Genomic DNA, 20,175 nt, shown 5'->3' on the forward strand with positions numbered 1-20,175 from the left:
AATTAATACAGTATGTTCATTTCAGATTAAGATATGTGTTCTATAGTAGCATATTTCATATTGTTTCCCTCTGTACTATACATATAATTTCTAACCTGAAGAATGGAAGTTTACTTAGATATTCTTCATACCCTTAGGTTTTTTGGTACAATTACATTAAATTCACTTAATTGTGTATCTACATGTACAAAACATTTCGTTGTATAAAGTAAAAGTCACAAACCTGAAATGCTGCCCTTCCCACGTAGTCCAGATAAGTACCCAAACACTCTCTCTACATAAGGAAGAAGGAAGAGGAACCAGAAGTGAATATCCACCTTTGAGTCAGCTCTTTAGAAAGAATCTTCACATAAACAATTCTGCTTGTATATCTTTGGACAAAACTTAGACACAGCGCCATAAAGGAGAGCCATAAAGGGAAGTTAGGAAATGTGTCTTTTCTTGAAATCAGTTTATCTAGCTAAAAAAAAAAATAGGTAAGTTTCTTAGGCTGAAGGAGATTTGTCTCTGACATAGAAGATGATGTTTAAGCTGGTAGTTGAAGAATGGACAGGATTTCTGGAGGCGTTTGCCTTTTTGACTTGTAACAGGCATTACAAGCCAAGGACTAACTGGAGAGAAGATGTGGAAGCAGGAAACATGGGCCGTATCATATTACTGTGGGTCATCTGGTTTGCCTGAAGCAAGTTCTGTATATTGGGAGATAAAGCTTAAAGGCGAGCAAAGAAACTCTACTCATTCAGGGACAAATAATAGTGATGAGCATTTCCGCATGGAATAGTTTAATGAAATGGTTGGATACCATGAAAGTTAAGCACACAACTGATTAAATCACTAGTTGTGTTGCTTCATTTCTGTGTTCTTTTCTTTACCAAACCCTTTCTCTTATTAGAACTTAAACTTTTATGGAAGTGTAGAGACTGACTTAGCCTTATGGAAGATTTTAAGGTTTACCTCTGTAGAGGGTGGTGATGGTGGTTGTTTACGTCGCATCAAACCTCTCTAGGAGACTTGTGCATAATATTTTAAATATTATTATTTTAAAGACATAGATTGTTTGTGTTTTTGAACCCTCCCTTTTAACTGCCTTCAAAGCCAGTTGATAGGCTAGTTCATAAACTTGCCATGACATTTTTAAAATTCGAAATCCATTTTATTCAGAGCAAAGGGAGACACCTGAAGCAAGCAAGTACAATTACTGAGAACCTTTCTTCTTGCTGGGGGAAGAAGTTCACAGTGTTTCCCACAAGCCACCGTGCTGCTAGGGAACTTTTTTCTCATTTCTTGGGCACCAGCGGCCTGAGAGGAAGCAAGAGCTGACAGCAGGGAAGTAGAGAAGGATAACTAGCTGTTGGCAGGAACTTGGAGGGATGGAAGCATCATCCAAAGGCAAACTGATACTGGTTCTTTGATTAAGTTATAAGCAGGTAGTTAAATCTCTCTACTAGGGAGTCAGAGTTGCTGCCTACAGAAGAAAGGCTGTGGGAGATTGAACCTCAGAAAAGCTATATCCAGGCTGTGCCTTGAAAGAGCGTTAGATTCTTACAGAATATTCATCTAGCCTGGGAATGATACCAGGATTGAGTTAAATGGATGTTGGTTATGAAGTATAGAGGATTTGAATGAACATTTTCTTTCCAATCTTACTTCCTGCGGTTATATGCTTGCCTTCTAAATGCGTCTGCTTAGCTCTTAATAATTCATTAGGGAAGTTTGTTAATCTCTATTACTATGTATGTTTGATGTGACCACAGGGAACTGACCCTGACTTAGTGGTAACATATCCTAAATTATAGGCAAATTTTAGGGAAAAATAGTACAGTGTGACTCCATTACTAAACTTTTGAGTCTAAACCTAAAGTTAGAAGAGCCACAAAGCCACATGTATAATCAATTTTATAATCAGCCAATATATTCTTTGTTTTTGCATTACTGTCTTCCTCTCTTGTTTTCTACCACCTAGAAAGGTGCGGAGTCTTTCAGTGGGTGCCCTGTTCGCATGCAAAACTTTTACACTTTTTACAAGGCTGTCCATTAGCAAATCATTTTCTGAGGCATTTGTTAACTACTTGCAGAAAAATCTGAATTCAGTTGGGATTTTATTAAAGAACCCCTTTTTTCCCCCCCACAATTTCTCCCTTAATTCCCACTCCACTCCCCGTCAAAGAGTATCGTGAGTCCTCTGCTTCATGTAGCATCAAAATGGTTTTGGAATGAATGGCAAAAGTCCATTACTGTTGCTATCAATTTTCTTAAGAAAATATTATCTAGCTCTTAAAAATGGTGTTTGCATAAAAATAACACATTCTCAATTCAGTCTCGTTTGTTTTGTTCATTGTCTTATCCTTGTTTGATGATACTTGTATTTATTTTAAAACAAAATTGTGCCACGAAGATGGAATGTAGGTCAAAGTATACAGAGCAACGTGAACAATTTGAAATTCTACCTCCTACTGGCACGGCACTCAGAGGAGAATGCCAGAGGAGGGCCTCTGAGGAATAGAGAGCTGAAGTTATCTTCTGATACACATCTTCCCCTCCCTGGTGACGTGGATATGCTCCTCTTTATCCATCCCCTTTCCACCCCAAAGCACTTTTGTCTATTTTTCTTATGGCCTTAGAAAGACCAATTTTGCAATCAGTTAAAAAAAAATTGTTAGATACTTTCTTTATCTGAGTCCCTGTGCTGTGAACTGTATAATCAAAAAGTAAGACAGAACTTTCCATAAGCAATCTATAGCCTACTAAGGGAAGCAGATTTCCTTCATTTTTTTTCTTTCAACACAGGTTTAATAAATCCTTGAATTGGTACTCTGTGCCTGTTATTTGATTAGGCAGTAGGGATAATAAATAAAAATATAGGATAACTAGGATATAGGATGTCTATCCCCAATCTGAGACAAGCAAAAAAAAAAAAAAAAAAAACCACCAAAATTTTCACACTATTTAAGTAATTGTTTTAACAAGGGAAAAATTTAACATCTAAATACTAGTGGAAGCACAAGCACCAAAACCTTCCTGCAGAAGTTAAAAAAGGCCTCATGGAGACCAAACAGCTATCACTTGGAGTAGTAACAGCAGGAGTAGCAGAACACACAAGGCACAAACGGAGCACAGGTCAGTAATAGGTGTAATTTATTTGTACACTTGAGAGTGGAGTTGGAAATATATACCTTTACACCTTTTTATAGCTCTTTCATTACCTTCCCTAATGCCTGTACATTCAGAATAGGTTTCCAGCTAATGTTGTTCAAATTAAGTACCTAATGCCAGATAAAATGGAAAGAATACAGATGATATAGGTTTGAATACTAACTGTGATATTTTATACCTTATAGCCTTAGATAGTTATATTAGCTTCCTGATCTATTATCTGAAAATAGGAATAATGTTCCCTCCCATACTGAGGGGTTTTTGCGACTATTATCTGAACTAACTGCTAAAAATTCTAGCACAGAGTCTGTGTATATAGAGGGCTCTCAAGTAATTACTATTGCTTTTATTATTTTAATATAGTTTTATGATTACATTTCATTTATTTAAAACGTTTTTCCATTTTCGTGATTTAAATGAAAGCATCAAGAAATATAAAATTACCCATCAATATAATAATGGTAATTCTTCAGCATTTAAAACGACTGGTTTATAAACGTGTCTACGTTTATTTTACCACACTTGCAGGTAATATAAAGTTAATCTGATTTTGTACTTACGGACATTGATAGTTAAGAGTATTTTTTGTTTGTTTGCTTGTTTTATTTTGATAATCTTCTTATCAAAACACTTGAGGTAAGCAAGTGTTCACCCCCTATTCTGTGCTTTATTGATGGGAACTTATCACCCAAAGCAATTCTAATCATGTAGATAAGTAAAGGTATTGATTGGTTTGGCCACGGCCCAAGCATAGTTCAAGTTGAAAATCGTTTTCCCAAGTGCCCAGAGCTCATTTGGCTATTGCCTCAAGACTTTTTATGCATAATTAATCAGGGGGAAAGTTGGGGAGAGCAGGGCAGAATGAGAGTATTGACCAGCCTCACTACCGCAGCTCCAACAGAAGCATTATTTCTGGCCCCTTTAAGCTGTCACAGTGTCAGAGGCATGAACGATAGTCACGACAGTATTATTAGATGGAGCAAGACAGCAGCTATAGTGCTTGATTCAGGCCACCATGCCCTTTATCTAGGGGACGAAGGACTGGAAGTTATCATGTCTTTTGTTCAAAATATTAGTTTGTAAATTTGTTACAGGAATTCTAAGGAAACCTAATAGTATACTAATCCTTTTTTTAAATGCCTTAAAATAGGAAATATATATACATACACATATATACCATAAACTGCCTCAGAATTTAAAATTTACGAGTGCAAAGCTTACATACTAAGATGAGCCATTCTCTCCCAGGTGTTTGGTTAAATATACTACCTGTCAGAAAATCATAGAATAAACAAATAGAAGAAAATAAAGCATTCATTTCTCACAGTATAGTTTTCAGTTCTTTGGTTATACCCTCAGATATCACTGCTGTCACTCTCCTTCATCAGTGTCCTCTCTTGTTACTCAGTCTATTATAGGCCTTCAGGTTTTAGTTGAACTCACCAGCGCTTAATACTGTTGACCACTGTTTCCTCTAGGAAGAACTGCTTCTCAGGGCTCAGTCTCCCGTCTCCCACCCGCCATGGTTTTCCTCTTCTCTCTCTGGCCCTTCCTCTGCCAACTTTTCCAGGCCCCTCTTCCTCTACCCCAACTAGCCGTATGAGTGTGCCTCAGGCTTTGTCCCATTATACGCTCTCTCTTCTGCCTCTATTCCCTGAGTATTCTCCCCAGGCAATTTCATCCACTCCCGTGGCATCAATTATCCTGTATGTTTCTAAAAGCTATATACATGCCTAGTATGCAAAGATTTTTGTTTTGTTTTGTTTTTTAATACCAATGGAAATTCTAGAATTCCAAGTTTGAGTTCCTAAGACTGACTCTTCCCCCTTCCCTGCATATTGACATAATTATCAGTCCGTCCTCCCTAACTTGCTGTGCTGTCATCTCTGGGCATTTATATTTGCTCTTGGAGGAAGTTTGCCGCCATTCTCTCCTTCCTCCCCTACAATTTTTTGTTATTTCAACTCATACTGATCCCATAAGCCTTTTTTGAGCCTTCTTCCCCACTTCCTCTCTTTAAGGAAATACGTATTTTTATATTTGTTTAATTCTGTCTTTCTTCCTCATTAGATTGTAAGCTCTATGAGGAAAGGGACCATGCTGATGTACACTGAGCATGTTATCTGATACACAGGATACACTTCAGTAGTTTTAAAATTAGAATTTTGTGTTATAGTTGAGCATATGGTCAATATAGGGAGTCATGGGGCTCAGAATATAATCACTGACTTGCACCTTTTGAAGGAAGAGTGTACACGAGGGAGGCTCCAGGGAGAACCCAGAGACCGTAGCATTTGATTTTAAAATAGTCTTCAGTACAGGTAAGAGGAATGGGCATTAAAGTTTGTTTGTTTTAAATATTTTCGTTAGGACTTGCCATATATACATACACACATATATATATTTATACACATTATATGTGTAAATATAGATACACCTGATATCAACAAAGAGTTACCTAAAATCCACAGAATGGAGGCTGTGATAGACTTTAAGGGTAAATCCCAGTAGCACTGCTGAGTTTTTGTTCGGCTTGTCTTTATCTCCTCTTCTGGGTCTGACTGTCATATTTTGTTTCTGTACCTCAGAAGAGATGATGTTAGACCTTTATCAGTTGTAGAGGGAAACATCCAACCTTAACAAATATTTAAGGAGTCCCTTTTATAGGTATAATACACGGGAACATGCTGTGGAGAATGAAGAAGAGACTAGTGTAGCCCCTGCCCGGAGCCGTAGTGATCAGTGTCAAAGGTGGGATGGAGCAGTAGATAGCAAGTTTATTTTTCTAAAAAGGGAAATCACACTCCCTAATATAGAAAAATATTTTATTCTGTGCCTCACCTTCTGGTGACCTGATGGCCCTGAGAAAGACCAAAGCATTTGATTTTAAAATAGATACTTCCTTTTAAGAGTTAGTCTTCAGTACAGTTAAGAGGAGTAGGAGCTAAAGTTTTTTATATTCTCATTAAAACTGTACCTTATTCTCATATATACATAAACTTGGTATCCACAAAGAGTTACATACCATCCACAGCATGGAGGCTGTGATAGACTTTAATTAATTCCTAGGTAAAATTAGTATGCATTACATTTTAGAGAAACAAAACACACAAACCGGCTAATCAAAATGTTCAGCTAACAGAGCTGGGGCTTTTTTCATTAGTTGTATTGTCTCGAATTTCATCACTGCAACAGCTGGCTTCTTGTCAATTTATAGTTTGGACCTTTACATCAAACAGCAAAAAATTAATTACAGGAAAAGAAATCCCAATAGGAATTTCGCGCTTAGAGATTTTTCACAATTAACCAGGCATGAATGGTGCTGTTTACAGAGGAAATGGAAAGGGAGAAAAGGAACTGCATAGAATTTTCTAGAAGCATTAATTAACCGTAGCAATGTTAGTCACTTGCTTCCCTGTGTTTGTTTTAAAGTTGTTTAGCTAAAGCTTTCAGCCTTCTCATTTCTGGAAGCATCCACTTCTGTTACTATATTGAATGCAATGAATCGTGGCCTGAACTGTGAGTTTTCTTACAAAATGTCCCAAGTGACAGCTCAAAAAATTACCATCCTCCCTTCATTTTGAAACGAGTACCATCCTGTGTATTACATTAGTGATCATAATTATAATTTAATGAGCAGGAAGAGCATGCTTTGATGGTTAGTGCCAGGTTACTTGTAATGCATATTTTGGACTTGGAAGTCTTGTTCTCAGGAGTCACACTCATTGCCTCTCTGCACTAGAGTCAGTTTAAATGTGACTTTTCTAAGCCTCTTATCTGTTGAGTAAACCAGCTGAAGATTTTTAAAATGCTTTCCTCAATTTAGGCTTCTACGTTTTTTTTTCTTTTTTATGAAGCTTAGAAACCCTTACTTGTGTTTCATTCTTCTAGTTCCTAACATTCTAATACAGTGAGTAGTTCTTACCCTTTTTAAGACTCAGACGCCTGGAGCATCTGAAGAACAACTTTGTCTCCTCAGAAAAATGCACAGATGAACATACATACAACATTTTGCATAAAATATCAGGAGTCGGTAGGAAAGCATGAACCCCAGGTTATAAATGCCTGTTGCTTTCACTGAGGAATGTATACATATATTATGTATGCATGTAAACATAACATATTTATATATAATTTAGAAATATATACACACACATATTTTTTAATTTGGTTAAATTAAAATGCTGATTCAGATCATGTGTTCCCTATTCCATCAAGTTATCTGTACTAAAACAAATCAATTACCTTCTTTGCCATTACCTGAATAAATTTAGATTTCTTATCCATCTTTATGTACAGCAGGCCTTACTTATAAGCTTATTTGGGTGGGCATGTTTCACTGTACTGTCTCAAGTGCTGCCACATTTCCTAAGTAATCTGTAGACCATAGCTGAGAAGAACATTCTTAACTTGTTTTAATGATAATATTTTTCTTCATTAGCTTTGTGAGCTGAGAACTAGTGTAAGATACTAACGGGCATTTTCCACTTCTCTCTTTTCAGTCTGAGAATGGTTCACTGTTATCCAAGGTCACTTTGAAAGTCTTTCTGCGATTTGCTTCCATTTATTTTATGCTTGTGTTTACAGTTTTGAACCAAATATGAAATTTAATGTTGCATTTGTCTATATTAAACTTAATTTGCCCCTTGTCAGATCATTTACAACAGAGATAACATTCAAAAGCCACTCTGTAAAATGTTTTGTCTGCAATCACTAATGGAATTTTTTTGTCTATTTCTTTGTTGTATGCAACTTTCTATATCTTTCAATTTAAAAAGAAGCCTCTCCAGGAGATTTTTCAGAGAGTCTAAATTAGTCTCTAATAGAGATTAATAAATTATTCTCTAATAGAATAAGGTCTTCTTCATGTCATATTTTTTTAAACAGTTCTTTTTTCTAACTCAGAAGTTTAATTTCATATTCCATATTATGTAAGTATGCTTATTGGAATGTTCTTTAAAGTAGTGACATACAAAATCCTAAATTGGATTATGATACCAAACATTTTTACCACTTTCATCTTTTTCTTATATTTTTTCCAAGTACTTAATTTGCCCTCATATAATAAATTTTCTTCTTAATAGTTAATAGTTTTAGATGTTATTGAAAAGATAAATGAACGTTTAAGATCAATGTATGTTAGAAGGCACTAAAATGAAGTCTTAAATTTGAGTAATAAAAAGTACTTTTAAAGTAGAAACTTAAACATATACATTAAGGAATATAATTTGTGTGTGTGTTAAACATTATTTTGAGAAACAATTTACTACCTGTGCCTGTGTCTTCAAATAATTAGCAATGTTCAAAACTTGAGAAATGTTTTCTCTTAGAATCCTATCTGCTATTTACCTTTTGAACCAGTATTTTACTTATTCAGTTAATGTTAGGGAAATATCAGACAAGTGTACAGAGATGCATTTATAAGACTGGCCTTTTTTTATAATACTAGAATATTAGAAAAAGCCAAAATGACTAACACGAGGAAAATAGTTAAATAAAATTGCATTTTATGCACAAAATGGAATATTGTCATGGTGATAATATACTTATTAACATGGAAAGTGTTTATATTAAAATTCAAAATAGTATATAATATATCTACCTTTTTTCAAAAACTAGTTGTAAGTAGGTAGGTAGGTAGGTAAGATAGATAGAATAATAGATAGATGGATATGTATATAAGTATAGGTATGGATATAGATAGAGATATATATAGCTATTCCTATAGATATAAATAAAAATAAATAAAATATTTATCAACAGGGAAACAGTGATGTCATTTCACTTGGGCTGCTATAATGAAATGCCAAAGACCAGGTAGCTTATAAACAATAAAAGTTTATTTCTCACAATTTCTGGAGACTAGGGGTCTGAGATCAGAGTGCCAGCATGGTTGAGAGAGAGACCTTTTCCAGGTCATAGACTTCTAGTCATATCCTTTTTTTTTTTTTTTTTTAGTCATAACCTTTTGTGGTGGAAGGAGAAAGGGAGCTCAGTGGAGTCTCGTATTTATAAAAGCGCTAATCACTTTCATAAGGGCTCTACCCGCATGACCTAAACACCTTCCAAAGGTCCCACATCCTAAGACCATCATACTGAGGATTAAATTTCAACATATGAATTTGGGGGGGACACTAACACTCAGACCATAGCAAGTGGCTATCTGATAAGATTTCAGGTATTGTGTATGTGCATTTAATTGTGATTTTTAAAAATAATATATCAGTACGTTACTTGTACAATAAAAATAATAAAAGAAAATATAACACTATAATAATAGTAGCTAAGATTTATTGAGCTACATATTTTGTCTTGTACTCTTCTAAATAATTTGCATCTGTTACTTCATTTAATTGTAATTGTGCTACTCTTCAATCGTTTACTCTGTAGATCATAAGGATGTGAATTTTCATGGTAGAATGTTCAAATAAATGATAATAATGTAATTTCACATTGTATCAGTTTTTGAATGGAGTCCATGAATCCTTGACGTTCTGTGTGTGTGTGTGTATCTGTTTCTGGGGAGCAGGTAGTTAGCTTTTAATCAGATTATGAGATGTATGAGATTACACCAGATTATGAGAGTATGTAATGAGATTACACCATTCAAATTCTGTACTGATAAAAACTAGGCTTCCAAGGAGGGATACTAAGAGAGAAGCTAAACTATATACTGGAGAAAAATTTATGTTTTTACCTCCTTAGTCTACCTTGAGGCAGATAGAAAAGATGGCAAGCAACAGAAATTGTGACCTGGGTCACATTTTCAAGAAGACTGGGAAGAAATTAGGAGATGAGGAGGTCCTCAAATGCCAGGAGTGTTTCAACCAGAACTGAGCTATAGTTTTAGAAGGTTGTCTAAAATGTTAATTTTAGGTGGAATATAATCATCTGTATACTAAATATATACTATAAAAATATATACTATATAGCATAATATATACAATATATAGCATATATATGTGTGTATAATAAATAGTATAACTATAAATAACCCCTGAGAGCTTGTTCAGGGGTTGCAGGATGAACATGTAGTAGGAATAATGAAGGAAGAGTGTAGAGAGGGGATTCCTAACATAGCAACCTGATTTGCCCGATCAATCTGGGTGTCTTGTAGCAAAATTACTTTCACAGTCAATTCTGCCTTTTAAGATCTAAAATAGATAATTCAAAGAACATTAATACTAGGCTTAGGGAAATGTGTTTGTATTATTGAATATACGAATAAACGCATCAGCATAAAATTTCCACACTCTAAAGAGAAGAATAATGTTGTACCACGAAACCAAGTGAAGAAGAGCCAAATAGCTGCCATGAATTCATCCTGGTTGCTTGTATGTCTGCTGCAGAGTTGGGCTGGTCAGTTCCCTCCTCAGAATGATGGGAGCCAGAAATTTTAGGTTTATAGTAACTCTCACTTATTGGCTTTTATGTCATTCTTTCCTGAGCAACGTCAGTAATGAGTGTGTAATGTAAAAGCTGCCAGACATTGAAAACTTTAGCTGCCAGACCCTGTACCAAGTGCCTTACTTACCTTGTTTGAACCTTAAAAGAGCTTTTATGAAACTTGTTATCCTATTTTACAGATGAGGAAACCGAGTCCCGGAGAGATTCAATTGCCTAAATTCATGTTTCTCAAAAATGTCCTCATTGGAATTAAAATCCATGCAGCAGGCAGTCATCAAATCCTGTTATTTCCACCTCAAAAATGCCATTCTTTTCCCCATTCCCACTGCATCTGGTCATCTCTCTGTTTTTTTTTTTTTTTTTTGGCCGCGCCGTGCGGCTAGTGGGATCTTAGTTCCCCAACCAGAGATCGAAACTGGGCCCTTGGCAGGGAAGGTGCAGAGTCCACTGGACCACCAGGGAACTCCCCTGGTTATTTCTTATCTTATACTTTGAATTCCATGTTAGCTTTCCTACCATTCAGCTATTTCCAATATCCAGTGTCTCCTCCACATTGTATTTACCAGAGATACTTTAATAAAAACACATTTGAGCTTTGCATCCTCCTACTTAAAAGTAGCTTAAGGTTTAAAGATTATAAGGCCCATCCTAATCAAGCTTCACCCTGCCTGTCTCACCTCTTCTCCTCACCACAAGCCCTATTTCATGGCTAAACCAAATTCCTTACTGCATCTCACCTTCTCACTCAACACATTTGCACATCATTCCATTATCTTGGAATCTCTGTCCACATATGAGAGTTTGGTCAATTTTTGCACTATATTTCCATGGTATCTGCTTCTAAGCAATACGGGAGAGTGGTAACCAAGAGTGAGGGTGCTAAAATCAAACTGTCTGGGCTCATAGGTCCCACTACTTAATAACTCTCTGTGCCTCAGTTTCCTTACCTATAAAACTGGGACAATAATAGTAACTACTTCAGGGTTGTTGAAAATGAAAGGAATTAATTCATGTGCAATGCTTAGAATAGTGCCTGGCAAATAATAAGCCAACATTAAGCTTTTGTTGCTGCTTCTACTATGATAATCATGATGGCAGTGATATAACAATCTCCCCCCAAAAAGGCCAAAGAAATTGCTTATTAATACTGGAGTCAACTCAGAGATTCATGGTCATACCAAAATAAAAGTATTTTGCCTATAGAGAGCTTGGATCCGGTTTGTAGGCTACTATACTTTAGCTACCCTATGGCATTTCTGGTCTCTCCTAAATTCCCAACTAGTTGAAATCCCACTAGTACTAGGACATATAATTTTCTCCAGACTGGCAGTACCTTCATTATCAGCAATGAATATGCTGGACTACAATTCTGGAGGTGCATCTTTTTGCTCGTTGAATGCATGATGGAGCAAGCTATGCCATGGGTTCACCATGGGCTGATGTGAATCAGGCTCCAGACCTAGGCAGGCCTCCTAAGTGTAGCAGAGGGAAGTTCCCGTATCACTTTAAGACACCATAAAGTAAATAAAGGCCCGCGGAGTTAGAAATCTGGTTCCCTCCTCTGTCACGTAGCAAACAACAATATAAGAAATATTGTTTAGACTGAAATACTCGAATTAAGGAAAATTTTTGCAGACACTTTAATTTTTATGAAGCTGCTACAGACATATTTGGATGTTATTTTTATTTTGATGACTGTAGTCCTGAAAAGTTAAATGTAAATTGCAGTGTTTCTTCGCAGAATTTACCATTTAAAGCAACTCTGCAGTAAATCATTTTGAATCACATCATAGCTTGTTAGTGTTTATTTATTAGAATATTAATATGCTAGCTTCTTTTCTGCCTTTCTTTTTTATTGAAGTATAACTGACCTAGCATTACGTTAGTTTCAGATGTACAACACAATGACTCAGTATTTGTATATATTGCAAAATGATCATCCAGTCAGTCCAGTTAAAAGATCCATCACCCTACATAGTTACAGACATTTTTTTTTCTTGTGATGACAACTCTCAAGATACTCTCTCCTAGCTAACTTTCAAATATGCAATGCAGTATTATCAACTATAGTCACCATGCTGTACATTACATCCCCATATTTTTTTAATTTTTATTTTATAACTGGAAATTTATATCTTTTGACCCTCTTCACCCATTTGCCCAACCCCCCACCCCTACCTCAGGCAACTACTGGTCTGTTCTCTGTATCCATGCGCTTGTTTTTTGTTTGCTGGTTGGTTGCTGTTATTGTTGTTTTCAGACTCCACATATCAGTTAGATCATACGGTATTTGTCTTTTTCTGTCTCACTTATTTCACTTAGCAACTATTTACCTTAAAGTAGGACACACTTGTGTCAGCTACGGTACTTTCCAACTCAAAGGAGAAATCTGTGGCTTAGAAAATTGCAGCATTAAAGTGGCAAATGTCAGTAAATTTTGGAAAGTAGTGTTTAATTTTTAGGAGGAAAAAAAAGAAGCCATAAAATAGAAATCTAACCTGGGGAAAACAATAGGAGCCAGTCTGTTAGACCACTAATATCTAAATTTGATTTTCAGAAGGAAGAATGTATAATATGTAGGTGTTATTATTTTATTTCATTTTTAAAGTGTATCGGGTTTCTGGTTCTCATCATTATAATGAGAAATAATATCAAATGGGTTCCCAACGAAGTGTCCCAGCCGTACACACACACACATTTATACTGAAGATATACGTCTAATGGTGGCACATGGATCTGAGAAAGGGATGGGGAAAATGAATAATAAAAGTGATGACTTGGGTTTCTGAAGCACCTGAAGTTTAAAATGTACTTGCCTGATGTGATGAGTTAGAAAGAACTTTGGATTTTAATGAGAAGAACTAAATTTTAACGGTTGCTTTTCTAGTTATTATTCATGTGAGGTTGGGCAAATCCCTTAACTGTCTAGAGCTTTGGATTTCTCATCTGTGAAATGGATATAATAGAGAGTTCCTTCGAGGATCAAAAAATAATGTACATACAGCCTTTGGAAATTGCAAAGCGTTGTACAGATTTCAGAGATTATAGAAATAGAGATCTCAAAAATTACCCCGAGATTTCAGAGATTATTTCAGAGATGAAATAAGAAGTATGACAGAGATACTGTTCTCAGTTTGTGCATGAGGAAAATGAGATGTAGAACAAGGAATGTGTGACCAGGCTAAAACTGTGCCCTGGGCTTTTGAGTCCAAATACTGTCGGTACTGCATGCTAGACTATGCTGTTTCTAAGCCAGGGTTGTGCATCATTTATAGGGCACAGCTATAGTAAATTATAACCTAAACTGATTTCAAAGACTTTAAAACATACAATTATTAAGTTATCTTAATAAGAAATGTTAATATTACCAGGTGATGTTTATGTTTGTTTTCAAATGCAGGTAATGAATTTGGGCATCCTGAATGGTTAGACTTCCCAAGAAAAGGAAATAATGAGAGCTACCATTATGCAAGAAGGCAGTTTCATTTAACTGATGATGACCTTCTCCGCTATAAGTTCCTAAATAACTTTGACAGGGATATGAATAAATTAGAAGAAAGATGTCATTGGCTTTCAGCTCCACAGGTAAGCTCTTTACTCTAAATGTTATGTTTTAGTCACCAGTGTTGTACATGCTTAGAATGGCAATTGATTTAAATCTATACGCAGATCTTTTAAACAGCATTTTATTATTCAGTGTGTAGTGCCCTGTGACATACTTCAGGTTGTCAAAACATGTTACTGAAGTCTCCCCAATAGATAATGAAAATCTTAAACATAATTCCCTGCTTCCATTCCTGGTTAGCTTGTCGTTGTTGTTTAAATTTAGTAATTTTTATTTCAATTGGTTAAAATAAATGACAAAAGCTCCGCATGGAATCCACTTTGGAAATTGCTGTGGAAATATCTTAATTGTTTTGACTATTTTTCTTTATATAAATAATTATGCTGTCATAAAGAAACTGCTTTGACAACATGGAGATTTCTTTATTCCTTTTTTTCCTTCCTTTACTGGTCTCTTAACTTGTCATTTCAATAGATGCCATTATACCTGCGTGCTGTTTTGTATTTTTCATGAGCCTGACTCTCCTCTGGAATTAAAGTCTCAGTTTTCAATAAGTTTTAGAAAATGTAATTAACAGGTTCAGATTTTATACAGCGGTTTTTTTTCCCTTGCAAAAATTAGCATATAATATGTGTTACTTATAATCCATTTACTTTCTACTGGCGCTGTTTGAAATTACTGTTGATGTGTTTTTACTTTGGTGTCTCTGATTTTTTTTTTAATGGTTGAACAAAGGTACTTATATTTTCAGTAAGATTGGCTACATGACACAAACGCCCTAATCGCATTTATTAGTAGCGCTGATTCCAGAAGAGAAAGCAAAATGATGCTCCTTTTCAATAGGAACAATGTTGAATACCAAAAGGCATGCTGTTTGCTCTAGAGCCTTAGCTCACATTTCTAAATTACCAAGAGTGGCGCTGCTGACATGCATGGAAATGAGTCCTCTCCGAGCTGGGGCTGGAAGAGGGTAGGGTTGAAAGAACAAAGCCTTCTCACTACCTACTGTAAAATGTGGTGTATAAAATAAGAGGGCTTGTAGATGTTGTAATTCCTTTTCAGACTTTCTCTATTATTAGACAAAAAAAAAAGTATACTGTGAAGGACCCTTGGTTGTTTTTGAATCTGACAAAGTCGTGCAATAATGTAAAGTTTTTAAGAAAACTACAACTTCAGAAATCTGGATATAATAACAATGTTACATCATATTTTGAAAAGTAATTTTATATACCTTACCTCATTAATCTAAGGACTAAAACAGAAGTCTTAAAGAAAATTCACTTATAAGTAGATCTAATACACACACACACACACACACACACACACACACACAGATGCTTTATGTATAGCACAGGTGCTATATTTTTACCTAAAACCTAAGCCAAAACTCTAATCCTCTGTCTGTGCTTTGTTTGAAGTTGGCAAGTTGCTGGTGAGATTTTTATACTCCTTAAGCAATTTTTGAGACTGCTGTTGGCCTAGAGTTTGATAGGGCAAGATTGCAACATGTTCAAAAAATATAACATGCTAGAATTTTCATTTTTGGCTTAATAACTAACAAGGCTGTTAATAAAGACAAAAACAACTTTTTTGTAAAAAAAAGTAAAGAATTTACTTGTAACAGCATCTGGGTATTATTTAAATGTATTATGTGTGTTAATTCTTACAGGCCCATGTTAGTGAAGAGCATGAAACCAATAAGATCATTGCTTTTGAGAGAGCAGGCCTTCTTTTTGTTTTCAACTTTCATCCAAGCAACAGCTACACTGATTACCGACTTGGAACGACAGTGCCAGGAAAATATCCTTTTTGTTGCCAATGAATATGGCGGTCTGCATTCAATTTTTTTATTGCATCATAGAGCATCAGAAAAACTAATGCTGATCTTGGTGACAGTAGCTCTCAGTTTCTTCATCTGAAAAATGAGGGACTTAAAATAGTTGATAAATCTTTGCTTAATTCAGTTACACTAAATTAACCCTAAACTCCATTCTGGCTCTAAAAAGTATGAGTTTTAACATTTTATTAAGTAATATTTTAATCCAATATGTAGTATAGGATTAATATACTATTAATATACTATTAGTAGTATAGGAGATAATTGTTGTTTCTCTTTATGAAAATATTTTGTAAATCGCCCCTGAGGATTGTCTCCTTTCCCCCTCTCCACTGAGTGAGCAAGTAGACAGTAGCTGTAAAGATAGCTTTCTTCCCCTTTCTTTTTCCTGTCTCCTAAAATACAGGACATAGCTCACTTTTGTGGGCCTGAATTGGTAAGGAATCAGGGCATGGGAGGTGTAAGCAAAGGAAATAATAGGGAGAATGTTTTGATATTGTCTGTACATTCATTTACTCGTCCATTCATTCATTTCACAGATATTTACTAAGCATCTATTTATTGAACACCTGCATGCCAGCCCTGTGCTAGGTGCTGGAAATACAGGAATTTCCTGGCAGATACAGTCACTGCCCTCATTGAGCTTTTAAACTAGTGAAGAAGACAAACATTAATAATTGTAAGTGTGATCATTGTTACAAAGTGAAACCTGCTGTGTATTTTAAAGAGATTATGGCTTACCCAATCCATGGAAAAAAGCGACAGATTCAGGATCTAGCAACAAACCAGCACAGATTTTTAAACAGGCAGTAGAAAGAATGTGTTCTTCCCCTGAAGCCCTAACAATGATTAATGTCTGCCACCTGAGCGAGATGCCGGATGCCAGCATGAAGTCCTACGCGTCAGGGTGTCTCTAGCTACAGTAAGAGAAACCCCCTATTTGACTGGCTCAAACAATAAGGAAAATGCATTTTGCCAAACAATGAAAGCCCTGAGGCAGGGGGACCCCAGCACTGTGACAATATCATCAAGTTCCCTGGTCCGTTGGCCTTTCTGCTTTTAACTCCCAGGGTGCCAGCAGTGTCCAAAGGCTGGCACCTGGTAGAGTTGCAAGATAACAGCCATGGTTCCAAATGTCACCTTCAGACACAACAAAAGGCAAATAGATTTGTGTCTTTTTTCAAGAATGAAGTCACTTTAGCAGATTTCCTTTTGTATCCCGTTGACCAGAATTCAGTCCCATATCCCCAGAGAGGTGTCTAGGGAGGAGAATGCTATCGTCATGAGTAGCTATCATCATGATCAGGAATTACCCCTGAGGCTCCAGGAAGTGGCCTCCTTGGTGAAGTGGTTGCCCAGACAGCATGTTTCTTGGCAGTAAGGAGTAAAGGGCCATACTGTCTGGTAAGTAGCCTGTGGCACCTGTGCTGCTCAGTGACATTGAGGGTCATGAAGGATGTTCCCTGTCTTCTACCCCAACCCTCCCAGATGACCATCCCACAGGACATCAGAGCATTTGGGAGGGAAGTCTATCGCTGTGACTAATAGCCTAACTCTGCCCCAGTTAACACAGAGAATGCTCAGACAATGGAAATCAGTGTAATGAGGTTGTCTGCACTAAAGAAGAGCTGTACTGTTCAGGAGGCAAATGTTCTCACCATCTCCATGAAGAAATGCAAACAGATGCTAGACATGTAGCAACTCATACATAAGCCTTCTCAGCTACAGACTGCTAAAGTAATACCCCTGGACTAAATCCTGCTATATCTAATAATGTCATATAATCAAACCATAATTTTAATTATTATCAAACCAAAATGCAATTACAGAACACTTGTGATCTATTGCAGTGTTTGTTAGTTAAGTACTGCCCTTGACCCTAAGTGGGGAAGAAGAGATGTACAAAACCAATTTAAGATGTAAGGCATAATGCAGTAAAGGGGATGGGGCAGGAATGTTCCACAAACTTATCCTCATGTTTAATAGAGGATAAGTAAAAGAAAAATAAATAAATATGAGAGAGAGAGAAAAAAAAAACAGAGATTGATTGATTGATTGAAAAGGAAAAGACTTTTAAGCCTGGATGGGGGAGGGAGAGAGAGAGAGATGATTGGTGGACCGATTGATTGATTAAGAAAAGACCTTTAAGCCTGGACCTTGAGAAATGGATAAAATTGTAGAAAAAACTGAGGAAGGCTATTCCAGCTGTTGGAAATCATAGACTATCCTTAGATAATGGACAGTACCATAGATTAACTGGAGAATGGTGACCCTAGGGAGAAGTACTCAGAGATAAAACTGAAAAGATAGATTGCCATCACATAATAGAATATTTTAATGCCTTATTAATTAGTTTAGGCTTTTTTCTATAGTTTCATAGTGAGTCACTGAAGGGTTTGGGCTAGGGAGCTACTTGATAAGAATGTACGCATTTGGAAAAGTTCTCATGTATCCAGGGTGTTAGCTTTTATGAGGAGAGAGGTTGGAAGTACAGATATCAATTATGAAAAATGGAAGTACACGTAAAAGATAATTAAGGTATGAACTAAAGTAATGTCCATAGGCTAGAAAGAGGTATATGAAGCGCTTTCTTGCAGTGAAAGGACTCAGCAGTTGTTTGGACATGGGTTGTAGAAAAGAAGATACAAGGTTTCACTTTGAAGAGTGAGAAGAATGGTAGTAGTATTATGACTGAGGACATCAAAGCAAGGAGGAGTAACCAGTTTGGGGAATAGAAAATATGAATTTAATTTAGCATCACTGACAAATGGAAATACATGGAATTTCAATGATGATGTCTGTCTAGGAGAAAAATCTTGGCTCAAGCTGCATTGATCTCCTATCTGAAGTCTGTGTAATTTAACAAATATTATTAAATGAAAATATATATAGTAACATAGTATATTTTACTAAGTAAAACCCACCCCAAAAGTTAATTTTGTTTAATGATACAAAGTTACACTGTACATGAAAGTCTAGTTTGGTTTTGGTAAACCTTGCCACAAATTGAATCTTTTGAAATTTAGCAATTTGTTTAAACGCCCATAGGCACCTGTTATACAGAAAATTTCTATATTAATGAATACTGAATGCTTTACATTAATGACTCATTTCAGAAAATGTACTCATTAAATGTTGTAATGATATACAGATCTTGGAAATTTGGGCCACATCTTTATAGAAGTCATAGTTGCAGCCTTAGTCATCTGTTGCGTCTCTAAGAGAACCTTGAAGAAATATTGTTTGGTTCTTTTACTACAAGGATTTTGTCTTCTACAGATTTGTGCCCACTTGGACCTTATTTACTCTTGCTGCCTTTCTCATTGCTGTCTTTCTGTCAACAAGCTGTAACTAATTCCTATATGTTATTGCTTCCTCTAAGGACATTTGCATTTTAATAACAGTCTTTTTGAATACTCAAAAGTATGGAAGACCTAATGGACTAGATATCTAGTAGAATAATTTTTTTTTATAATGAGGGTTTTTTTTTTTGAGGAAAGGAAAGCAGGAGAGCATTTCCAACATACCTTAAACCATATTTTCTAATTAGCTATATTAATACTGCCAGCCCTAACTCCTAGCTTGAAATCATAAAAACTTCTGGTTTTTGAAACGCTTTATACTCCAATAACCCAGTTCAGTGCAGAAATCCCACCTATATACTCCTTCACAAATCATAGCAGACATCAGAACACTTTCCAGTCTTAGGAATCTCACTATTTCACAAGGTAAACAATTCAAGTTTTTTTTTGTTTGTTTTTTTAATATAGCCTTAAATGTAAATGCATGAATTCTGTACTCTGGGGCCAATTCCTGTTCTATATGCCAGCTATTCAAATCAAAAAGGCATTTAACTTGTTCCTCACAGTACCACCTCTCCTTAGTCTACCCTCTTCCAGACCAAATATACCTCTGGTTTCTTTAATAGATTCTTGTGATACTTTCCAGACCTGTTACCATCATGTCTCTCTTATCAAAATCCGCCCAGCATTGTTCACACTCCTCTTCATTGTGTCTCCAGAACTAACAGCAGAATATTCCAGATATGGTCTGGCAAGTATGATATAGAGTGCCCCATTACCTCCTCTTATCTTGAGACTGCTCTCACGTTAACGGAGTTAAAGTTACATCAGCTTTTCTGGTAGCCATCACATTTTTCACTCATATTTTATTCACTTTCAAATTAAAAGCTTTAGCTTTTCTTTATGTGTAT

At 35.9% G+C, this 20,175-nt stretch overlaps 1 protein-coding gene across 1 annotated transcript in view; it reads left to right on the plus strand.

Moving 5' to 3' along the window:
* GBE1 (1,4-alpha-glucan branching enzyme 1) overlaps nucleotides 1-20,175 on the plus strand; it is a 283,524-nt gene that overhangs the window by 231,062 nt on the left and 32,287 nt on the right. Inside the window, exons 13-14 of the mRNA XM_036851650.1 lie at nucleotides 13,961-14,145; nucleotides 15,795-15,925. Of these exons, the coding sequence (XP_036707545.1) occupies nucleotides 13,961-14,145; nucleotides 15,795-15,925 (316 nt within the window). The remainder of the gene's footprint in view (nucleotides 1-13,960; nucleotides 14,146-15,794; nucleotides 15,926-20,175) is intronic.

The sequence above is a fragment of the Balaenoptera musculus genome, chromosome 4, assembly GCF_009873245.2.
Source record: "Balaenoptera musculus isolate JJ_BM4_2016_0621 chromosome 4, mBalMus1.pri.v3, whole genome shotgun sequence".
Taxonomy (NCBI): Eukaryota; Metazoa; Chordata; class Mammalia; order Artiodactyla; family Balaenopteridae; genus Balaenoptera; species Balaenoptera musculus.